At 37.9% G+C, this 11899-nt stretch overlaps 1 protein-coding gene across 1 annotated transcript; it reads left to right on the plus strand.

The window, feature by feature from the left end:
* The first annotated feature begins 3828 nt into the window (after positions 1-3828).
* LOC144644657 (CUB domain-containing protein 2-like) lies at positions 3829-11859 on the plus strand. The gene is made up of 10 exons (XM_078504189.1): positions 3829-3941; positions 5093-5137; positions 5289-5333; positions 5836-6011; positions 6979-7147; positions 7514-7873; positions 8220-8410; positions 8956-9124; positions 9807-9905; positions 10571-11859. Exons 2-10 carry the CDS (start codon positions 5107-5109, stop codon positions 10732-10734), a joined length of 1404 nt encoding a protein of 467 aa, XP_078360315.1. The 5' UTR covers positions 3829-3941; positions 5093-5106; the 3' UTR covers positions 10735-11859.
* Positions 11860-11899: the final 40 nt, after the last annotated feature.

The following is an 11899-nucleotide window of genomic DNA, read 5'->3' on the forward strand; positions in this document are numbered from 1 at the left end:
AAATTAAACTTATACCACCGTTTTTTTTAATTGTCCCTATTTATCTCTTCACTTGATTCATGGGGGTCTCTGTAAAAAGAGGACCGGGTGGCGGCGGATGGCGGATGGCGGATGGCGGATGGCGGATGGCGGATGGCGGATGGCGGATGGCGGATGGCGGATGGCGGATGGCGGATGGCGGAGGGGAGGGGAGGGGGATGATAAAAGGCGGATAAGAAAGCCGGATGACAAAATGCAGATACCAAAAAAAAAATTAAAAAATTAAGAAATAACTTTTTTAATATATCAATAACTTAATCAATTAAATAATTTAATTGATAAATTAATTAATAAATTGAGAAGTAAATATTAGCACATTCAGTCCAGGAGATGTCTGACAAGACGAAAGAAACAGCCAAAAAATTTTTTTGAAAAAAAAAAAACCTTGACTTTCCTTTATCATCGGACTCCAGGGTGTTACTAAACTGAGGATCAGCGCGGTATTGTTTGTGAATGGTTGCTCGACTTTATCACATGAAACTGGACAGACAAACAAACAAACAGTAAATATATCTCAGACAAGGCGGGTCGACATCTAGACTACTAACTAAAGATGGCGTTAACTATAGTTAGCGGCTATTTCGGTAATGTGACCGCCTCTCTGTTCACCCTAACTATAGTTAGAAAATTTACTCCTCGCTGATCCAAAACTAGTCTTAAGTTTACAAACGAAAAACCAATCAGAATGCGACAATTCTTTTCGAACATGCGAGATGGACATAAATATGCAACATGCCAAGAAAGTACATATCACCAATGTTAGCAAAAATAAAGCTTGAATTCTTCGGTTCTAGCATCCTTACTTCATTTTATTTTCTTCAACGCCGAGATGCATGCAAAAATAGAAAAAATAGAGGAACAACTAGACACAGATCAACAAAAGGGCGTCAGACTAATTTATATTTTTTTTTTTTTCAAAAGCTAATCAGAACTAACTATAGTTAACTGCATTGTGTGACCGCAAAGACGACCGAAAGCACTAACTATAGTTAGGTATGACGTCACGTAAGAGACTAATATAGTTAAACTTTAGTTACGTCGTAGATGTGACCGCAGCCAGTAAGGGTTCCATATATCTCTTCTTAATCCTTCGAGGTCGATCTCGAGCGGGATTTCAAGATAGGATATCGAGTGAGGATTTCGTTAATTTAAAGAAGACTTTCTCGCCCCGCTCGAGACAATGAAACGTACAAAGCCAAAGTCAACGAAGCCGCAAGAATGAATATGGAAGACCTGAAAGTTACTAAGTTCGTACTGGGAAATTAAAAAAAGGAAACCCACAACAAAGGGTATTCCAGTTGGTCACCCATCCAAGTACTAGCCCCGCCCAACAGGGCTTAACATCGGCGATCGGACGAGAACCGGTACTTTCCTTGTGGTATTAGACCACACAAAGCGTTACAAAAGTCTTGCAAATAGATAAAAGAAATACTCGATCTTTAAAATGATGTTTGGGCATTTCTCATGCTATAACTGGAGTTAACTGTGATAAGCTGATTTGTCTGATTTACCCGCCCTTTCTGATACCACATAGAAGGCACAGGTTCTCGTCCGATCGATGAAGTTAAGCCCTGTTGGGCGGGGTTAGTACTTGGATGGGTGACCAACTGGAATGCCCTTTGTTGTGGGTTTCTTTTTTTAATTTCCCAGTACGAACTTAGTAACTTTAAGGTCTTCCATATTCATTCTTACGGCTTCGTTGACTTCGGCTTTGTACGTTTCATTGTCTCGAGCGGGGCGAGAAAGTTTTCTGTAAATTAACGAAATCCTCACTCGATATCAGACCTCGGAGATTGATTAAGAAGATATAGGAACCCTTTATTGTCTGAGATATGTGATAAAGTCGAGCAACCATCCACAAACAATACTGCGCTGATCCTCAGTTTAGTAACACCCCGGAGTCCGATGATAAAGGAAAGTCAAGTTTTTTTTTTTGTTTTTTTTTTCGAAAAAAGTTTTTATCTCTGTTTCTTTCATCTTGTCAGACATCTCCTGGACTGAATGTGCTAATATTTACTTCTCAATTTATTAATTAAATTATCGATTAAATTATTTAATTGATTAAGTTATTGATATATTTAAAAAGATCTTTCTTTATTTTTTTTGTATCCGCATTTTGTCATCCGCCTTTTCTTATCCGCCTTTTATCATCCGCCATCCGCCATCCGCCGCCATCCGGTCCTCTTTTTACAGAGACCCGATTCATGGCCAATATATTTCGCGAAAATGACAGCTTATCCACGTCAATCAAAGCCCTTATGTTGTTTCATGACCAAAAAGCTACTGTTGAAACTATATCTTTTTTAATTCCCTGTTCTGCTTTATTAAGGCGGTTGTGCTATCGCCGGCTAGAATTATAATTATTGTAAATGTTACCTAGTATGTTATAATGCGCATGCACACATTTGGGTCTTGCTCCAGTTCGTGTTATGGTCAAGGGATAGACAGGCAACCCTCACTGACCGAGCAGTACTAGTAACGAGTTTCAGAATTGAGCACTTTTCGAAAATTGTCTACAATTCTAATACAGCGGACAGTTCTTACCGCATAAATTGCGGACTGCCAACAATCAAGCTATGTCGATGCACAAGACAAGCTTGCTTTTGGCGGAGCAAACAATACAGCAAGGCTGAACACGTGATGTGGCAACTTGTGATTCGTGGAGGGGAGGTAGGGGAAGTGCGTTCAAGTACAGAATTTGCTGTATTGTTTGTTATGAAAAAAATTCTGGTTCTGACGTCAGCATCCGGCTATCCGCCAACGCATATGATGGGCGAGGTGGAGGGGGAGGGGAGTTGACCTGCGATCAGGAGTTTTTTTTTCCACAAAAAAGGAAACCCGGATCGCAGGTTAGAGGGAAATCCCATGGCAAAATTTGTTGCGTCTCAAATGACATAACTCTCTTCCGAAATATTCTTTGCATTCTCCTCTAAAGAGGTCTGTATTCCGTGAAATTGTGACAGTGATTAAAAACAACGAAAAAGGAACCGAAACAAATGCGTTGGTGATTGTTATATTCCTAGTGCAAGTCGAATGAAACAGTCTACCTCGGGCTTTTTCTTGCTTACAGCTCCAACAAGAATACAAAATGATTCTGTTGAAAGAAACTCAACTTACAAATAATCGAGCTCGTTGCAAGAAGTAAATGACAACGGAGATCCAAATATAAGGTAGCAGACGTAAGTGAATTGCTAAGACTAATTTTATGGCCAAAATATGTTTTCACTTTTTGAAAGAAATTGTATCGACCGGTTTCTCGGCCTTCCCTTGAATTCCTTGTTGTTTTATGCTTTCATTTAGCCGCTTTTTCTTGATGTGATATCTCAAATATTTGATCAAAAGTTGCCTTGTAACGTTAGTATCAATGACGTATCAATCGACACTAAATCAGACGAGGGGAAGACAAGAACAGTGTTAGTCAACAAGGCTCCCCTACAGCCCAAAAAACAAATGCTTATCACAAGCACGGGGAAATGTACATAATTGTTTTTTTTGGAGCTGTTAATTAAGGAAGCGGGGGATAGACACTGCACAGTCAAATGATTTTCTTGGTTAAATTTTTACATGTAAACTAGAAAATAAAAAAAATAAAAAACTTATTGTTTTTAAAAGTAATTACAAAGAACTTGTAAGTGTGGTTTTTAATATTTCAACATTTGCAGCTTGAAAACAATCTATGAACTCGCATAATTTCACAAAACTGATCCGTTCCCGCCATGTGCATCACGGCATGTTACTGTTATGTTATCACACATTAGCAATTCAAATGTAACGCGAATCAGTTGAAAAGGCTGTAGTCACGCAAGCAGCTTAACTACAACACTGTATTTATTACTCATAGTTCATTCCTCTGAAACAACTGCATGAAACCTCGGATGTTCGCTATGGGAATCTGATTGGAGGTAGGTATGGCTCTATATACTTAATTTAACGAGTTGTATCTCTCAAACATGATATCAGATGAATGTTTTACTGATACGTGCGATAACAAGAGTTTGTTTACTATAATGTAGACCCGGCCGGGTTCATAGCACTTGTCGACTCGTTTTTCTAATAAAAATATACTTATGCTATTTACCAGAAAGATGGAATTGATGCCTGGTTCATTAAGGCAACGATTCTTCGACACTTCAATCGATATTGGCTCTCCTGAAACTGTTTGATGTTAGGTATTTGCTAAACCTATACAATCTTAAGCACTTGCTATGGCCGACATTAGTTCTGTATTTTTGTATCTACAGCTTAAACTGTCTGTGGTTTGAATTCAAGGAAACGTTCTTGTTTTAGGAGTATACCTTTTCTCTGTTTTCGCAAAGTAAAAATCTTAAAATGAATCGTTTATGTTGGCAAGTCATTGTTTCATCAGTCGGCCATTGAAGGCCTGACAAGTTCGACTGCACTATGAATAATAAGCGAATAAATAAATTATGTATGAAAAAATAGCCGGAATAACCTCGACGAAGGAGCAGAGAGAACGAATTTATTTGTGAGGTCTCTAGAGTACTTTCCGTCAGATAATCACTAACAAACTGCACGAAAAAAGTTTAATTTAATTTTAAAATCACTTAAATACTCAATCGCTAATGTCGTGTAGTGAAGTAGGAAGCAGTATGTTTCATTCAGTTTGTCTTCAATGAAGTGCAAGAAGGGCACGATGGGAAAAATAAACGAGCGCGTGGCCGGCTACATAAATGTATTCGGGAGTTTGCCCCCTTCGTTTTCGTTCCGATTTATACATTAATAAGACAAAGCGGTTATAAATTACTCATATTGTTTTGTAATAACTTTTATGCTTACAGTGTTTCAGAGGTGTTAATATTAGCCAAAAACAACCAGGCCTCTTCACTATCATGGGCTTGTCACTGTTTTGAACCAGAGCCACCCTCATAAATTTAAGAATTTTCATGAATTTTCCAAAGCTGGCTCTCCGGTTTTTGTTTGTTTGTTTGTTTTTTTTTGCATACCACTTGTTAGCTCTGCAGAGCATATTTTAGCATCACTACGATCGTTCCCAGTTGTTGTCTTATCTTGTTTTTTATGTTGTCAATTACAGGAAAAAATTTTAAGATGCAATACATTACAATGCCTTGGATTTTTGGTAAGTTTCTTTTTATTTTCGAATGTTTTAACCTTATGCATGATACAGTAGAGAATGCATTGTGGGAAACGTAACTATCCAATGATGATGCGATTCTTCCTTCTGCCACTTTTGTTTTTTTTTTACTAATTTGTATTATCTTATTTAACAGCATTTATTTTCATTGCTGTGCAATCAAAGTGTTTCCTCGCCTTTGGTATGTATTCACCTTTACCTGAATTTAAACTTTTAATAATTCATCAATTTAAAATTATTTGTGGGGTTTGTCCTTTTTTTTTTTTTTTTTTTTTTTTTTTTTTTTTTTTTTTTTTTTTTTTTTTTTTTATAAATTAATTTAAACGGTTTCTGCTTCCAACCCTCATTTTTATTTTTTTTTTGTTTAAAAAAACAACTCCCCTCTTATACTTTCAAAATATCTACTGCTTTAATTCCTTTGCCCGGCTGTAATTCTACAGTATTTTGTACCAAATTTAGTGGGGGGTTTTTCATAATTATTTGCTAACTTTTTTGTGTTTTTTCTAACATTTGTTCTTATTAGTCTATTGAGGTTATTCTTCTATTTATTTGGCATTGATTTATTACAGTTACACCGCCATTCCAAAAGTTAAACTTCTTTGTCCCATGCTCGTGTCATTGTTGAACAATTCAAAAGCTAAACGGAAGTTAATTACTGATATTCAAAATAAACTGTTTTTCAGAGTGCTCAAACAATGCACAGGTACCGTACGACGGTGATAGAGTAATCAGAGCAAGTGATGCCTTCACGTGTTCATGGGTCATGACAGTACCCGAAAACTACACAATTGAACTCACCATAACACAGAAAAGTGTCGGCTCCATTGGAAATACAAACTGTGCTAATGATTACATACAAGTAAGTACCTCGTTTTTGTTTTATTGTAACGTTGTAGGCAGGACATTTTTTTCCTCCAGTTTTAACGTCGACTTATCTTAAAAATAAATAAATAATAATGAATTGATGTGTGGAGAGAAAGAACCAGAAAAAAAATTCTGAGTTCACAGATGGGACCGAACCCACGACCCCGTACACTAGTCGGACGCTCTAACCACTGATCTACTGAGAATGGTGAGCATGATCTTAAAAAGCGGTAAGAACATTTTTATACAATATAAAATTGAATCCTTGATCAACTTTTAATCCTGGGTTAGTGTTAATCGGTTTTCGAACAACATGCCATGATGGCCCAGCTTCATGGCTTGTAGGCCGATCAATGATTTCTAGCTGATCCATAGAACTTATGGAATGCGATTTACGACAAGTCTATTTTAAAATTATAAAGAAGTAAATATAGACGCGGGATAAGTCAAAGCAGTCACTGCAGTCATATATTGTTACATGTTAACTGAAAATCAAACGATCGAGGTACGGTTGATTTCTCCTATATAATTGACTAGTGTACATGTTACTTCGTTACTTTGTGAGGACGATGACAACTTTTTTTTTGTTTTTGTTGTTTGTTTGTTGCTATTGTGTTTGTAAATGGGCTGTTGTTGTGGTGGTGGTGGTGGTGGTGGTGGTGGTCTTCCTCCTCCTCCTCCCCCTCTTCCTCCTCCTCCTCCTCCTCCTTCTCCTTCTTCTTTTAGGCACTGGCTGCCCAACGGGAGTAAAAGGTTTTTTTTAAGGAACGATATTTTTATCATTACTTCGGCAGTATAAAATAAATTTAAAGTTGTAAAGAAACTGTCATATATTTCTGATTTAGCCCGCACAGAGCCGTAATGTAAGAGCTGCTGCTATATTGTGTAGTCTGATTTGCTCTTTAGAAAATGTTTCTTTATTTTTGTTTGCTTCTTTTTGCTTCTTACCACTTACAATAAAGATTCGAGATGGTGCAAGCAGCTCAAGTACTCTCTTGAAAAAGTTTTGTAACTCAAACCCGGGTCCTTCTGGCTTTCGCTCAAGTGGAACACAGCTGTGGGTGGAATACAGTTCAACACAACCAAGCAACTCTTTTGAAGCGTCTTTCAAGAGGCTGCTGGATCAATCTTGTAAGTCATTTTCTGGCCTCCGGACTATCTTCTGGTTCTGTGTGTTGGTTTGCCCCTTCGTCATAACTACTAAAGGCCAAGCCCACTTTAGACTTCCATGGGCTTAGTTTTATTTTGTACTGGAAGAGTTCTTTTAGCCTTTTACATTTGGGTAGATAGTTTGAGTTAGAATGCAATATTAACATATTTTAATTAAAACCATGCATTAAACGAGGCTCTCGAAAAGGTCATTAAAACTTGAAAGAATGATACCAAGTACCGAATACCATTCAAAATAATTTAAATTATGATCAGGATGTTTTATTCAGAGTTTGTATTTGTATTTTTTTTGTTATAATTATTTTTCACTTTCTCCAAACCACGCAGTTTGTCCTAAAAATGTCATTTCCAACGGAACTGAAGGAACTTTGTCGAGTCCTTTCTACCCATCTGACTATCCCAACGACATGGAGTGCTCATGGAATATAACCGGTCCATCAGGAACCCGACTTATCCTCGTATTTTACCGGATATGCCTTGGTGTCTGCACGACTAGTACTGGTATGCCGTGCGATTGCGATAGGCTGGTTATCAGTGAGGCGTTTAACTCGAAGCAACTCTGCTCGGGATCTGGTGTGATCCCCTTCATTTCACTGGAAAACAAAATTTCTTTGACTATGTCAACGGATGGGCAGTACACTTCAAAGGGATTCGTAGCTAGATATCAAAGTGTATCCCTCGATGGAGGTTAGTCCCTTCTCTCCTTTGTCTTCCCTTCTCTCAGGACTCTCCTCTCCCTTTTGTCTCTTCTCGTCTCCTCTCTTTCCATCTCTTTCCCTCTCCTCTGCTCCTCTTTCCTCCCCTACACTCCCCTCCCCTTTCTTCTCCTCTCCTTTCCTCTCCTCTCCTTTCCTCTCCTTTCCTCTCCTCTCATCTTGTCCGGTCTTTTCTTCTTTCATTACATCTCATTTCATCTTGTACTTCCGTCCACTCCACCGTTCCTTCCTTCTTGATTTGTTTGTTCCATCGTTCGTTTGCACGTCCGTTTGTACATTCACTTATAAATACATTCTTTTTTATTGCTTTCTGATAGCATGTTCCCAAATGATACATCTGACGAACATGAGTGGAAGATTTTCCAGTCCAAATTTTCCTTCAAACTATCCCGGCGATGCACAGTGTGGCTGGAATATTTCGACTCCTGCAGGTTACAAGATTTACCTAACGTTCCTGGAGTTTGACCTCGAGGAATGTGGAAGCTCTTGTACATGTGATTATGTTGAAGTAAGTCTCTTCAATTGGCTCGGCTGCAATCTTTCTCTTAATTTTAATAAAGGTTTAGGGTTAGTAAAAGCTATCGCAACTCTTTATTATACGGAGGAAGACAAAAATATAGTTTAATCCAAGCATGAGATTTTTAAACTCAAAGTCTTCAAGCAAATCTTCATGCAATTTATCAGTCTTTGAAATCTTGAAAATAAAGTTTAAACCGAAAATTTCTTGAAAACAAAAGACATATTTTTCAACTGTACCAAAAATTTGGATTGGGTATCAGACCTTTTGGGTTTTATATTTCCCACTTGCTGCCATTTTGGATCTTACAATGTCACACAATTTCCCCCTTGTGAAACATTTTTGCCATAATTTGTACAGAACGACACTGGTAACTCAAAACTCAGGACAGCCGGGGTTTTCTTAAATCATAGTTTTCTAACCGTGGAACGCTTTCTTTAAATAGTAAAATATCTTTGCAAGAATTAATAAAGTAATTGTTCTTGAATATACGCAGTCAATACTTCGTTTTCAAAATTTCATTTCCATCCATAAAGGTTGCTGACAGCAAGGACTTTTCAAGCAAGAAATGCGGAACCATACCATCAGGGGGATGGGAAGTAAAAGATTGGATTGACGAGAATATTGTGGTAAAGTTTAAATCGGACAGTCAGTCAAATAAAAAAGGATTCGAAGCAGTGTACACCCTTGTATCCTTGGACGGATGTAAGTAATGTCGAGTAATGGTTGAGGTACTTGGTCACTTCGTAATAATTATTAATCCTGCATTCTTTAAAGACCTTTAATGGAATCTGCTTTAAATACACAAAAAATATATTAGAATCTGCCCCAAGATGTCGTAGAATGAGTTGAATAACGCGCAAGCATTTAATGCCTTTATTTAGTCCAAGAAATGTCAATTCAAACGCAACGTCTACGGGAAAGGAGTGGGTGACGAGATAAAATAATGTCTGCATAGGGTTCTATATGAGGGGATTTGATCGGAGGGGGGGGGGGGTCTGTTAAAAGAAGCTAATGAAAAATGTCCGACCTACAGACCTTATGGATCATTTTTTTATCCATTTTAGTCGGACCCCCGCTCCCCACCTCCCCCATTTTTGACAAACGTTTTGTCAGAAAAATAACGCGAAATCTGGTAATAACCTAAAACTATTTGTGGCAACGGATAAATGGTCTCAAGTAAAGAACTGCTGCAGTTTGTTGTATTTCCAAGATCTTGATGGTACTGTTTTTTCGCAGGCCTGCTTTTGCTTAATCGGTGCACATCTATATCGCCATAGCCCATTTATTTGAGCTGCACTTTTGACTTAAGAACGCTACTAATAAACTATCGCAGTAACACCGCAATATTTCTCAACTTACTTTTTCCTCTTTTTCGACCTCTCAGGGGACTCAATTCCTCCTGGCCACTGTCCATGGACGCAATCAACAACAAAAGAGCCAGTAAGTTCTAAGGATGGCGTCACTACCGAGAGTATAGAAACAGGTAAGGTATTTTGAATGGTACCACTTGTTTTAAGCTAATAAAACGTAACCATTAAAGACCAGGTTTGTTATTCAATTCTGTGAAACTGCAAATGTATGTTAGGGGAAAAAGAACACTTCAGAGTAAACCATAGCAGCAGCGAGGTTTGTAGAAAAAAACAACAACCACGTCAGCTAGAATTAGTAGGACGCATCTAACTAGAAATGCAGAGAAAACGACTAGTTGGGTGTTTTTTGTTTTTTTTTTTTTTTTTTTTTTTTTTTTTTTTTTTTTTTTTTTTTTTTTTTTTTTTTTTTTTTTTTTTTTTTTTTTTTTTTTTTTTTTTTAAAAAAAGTCAACACCTCTTCTAGAATCACCTTTGTCAAGGTGGTCACAAAACATATCTAGATTTTATGTAATGGAGAAAAACGCACACCTTACACATCCATTTTCCCGCCACCGTATTTGTGTGTATGGGGGGCGCGGGGCGGGGCGGCGGGGGGGCCCGGCGGGCCGTATTTATTGTGTCGCGCTCTTTCAAGATCGAGTCTTTCAATTCAAGCAGACACTAAGGCCCACTTAAATTTCACAGCTATAACTACCAATGTAGGTGTACTTTCGTACAAAAACGTGACTGTAATCTCGACTTTTTTGTCTCCTCAACTTATTTCTCGTTATCTTCACAGCTATTGCTCAAACGGCTCCACCTGAGGTGATGACGTCAGCAGTTTCTACAGCCAAGGGAGATCCAACAACAGTAAAAAACGCGACTGAAAGGAGAAAATTGAGCGGTCTTTTAAGTTTAATTACAATTTTTGCACTCATTTTACTTTCTTATTCTTCGGAATAAAGCAGATCTTGTTCTCAGACGAAATTTCTTTTGAACATTTGCCTATACTGTAGCCAAAACAGTACGTGCTCTTGGAACAGGAGATTGGGGTAAAACGCAAGTGTAATTGGTTCCTCGTATAAATGGCTTTGATTTGCAAACAGAAAAAAAAAGGCCGTTGTCAATTCCCTGGAAGGAATTTTCAATTCCACGATAAAGTTCAATATTTACTTTCATTATTTACATATTTCGCTATCTTGTATTTAACCGAAATATTGGGCCAAAATAAATTTATAACATGATGATAATGATAATTAATTTATATAGCGCATTTTTCATGTGTATATGTTCAAATGCGCTGTACACCAGACCACAACACCGGGAGCTTCGTGCCCTACTCTTTTCGAATAGTGTGTGGGTTCTTTAACGTCCCCTGTTATAAGATTGAAGATACAGGAGACGGGACCTACGGTTTATCGTCCTTTTCCGAGAAGACTAGAATGTCTAACCATTTGCAGATGTAATTACAAAGGCAGCACATTCTCCTCAGTTATTTTAAGACCCTGAGTCCCTAGCTGTTTGATCAGCCCTGCATTTAAAGATTGTTTGGTTAGGTTATGTTTGCCCTTTAAAGGCCCGGTTCAAAAACCGGTCGAGATACTGATATTTCGTTCACACGAGACCTGCTATCCCCCAGGTGTATCGAGTCCCAGTTAGGTCTGATTTTTGAATTTTGCAAAACAAACGTCCAACCGTTCCAGTCTCGGGGTTGAACGTCCCCGTGTGAACACCGAGACCAGTTCGTTAAGGTCGCGCAGGACCCTTGCTCATTAATCTCCTTAAAAAAATCGATTTCTCAGTAGTTTCACTAGCAACCTTTGTGGATTTAAAGGTGTTGATATAAGGGATCCCAAATACATGGGTTCCCTCTCCACTGATGGAACATCAGTCGGTAAATGGGAAAGTGTAATGTGTCTGTGGGGCAGGGAGGTGTCGGCGGTAAATAAAACTAGATGTTAGTTGTTAAATCAAGCACTAACGTTGAGGGACCAACAAACTGCAATGCAGCCACGTCAACCACAAGGTAGTACGAGAGGAAAATAAATGAATTAATAAATAAATAAAAAAAAAATAAAAAAAAATAAATAATTACACAAACAAGATATAAAATAAATAAAAAAAGAAA

The sequence above is a fragment of the Oculina patagonica genome, chromosome 2, assembly GCF_052425735.1.
Source record: "Oculina patagonica isolate OP01 chromosome 2, crgOcupat, whole genome shotgun sequence".
In the NCBI taxonomy this organism is placed as follows: domain Eukaryota; kingdom Metazoa; phylum Cnidaria; class Anthozoa; order Scleractinia; family Oculinidae; genus Oculina; species Oculina patagonica.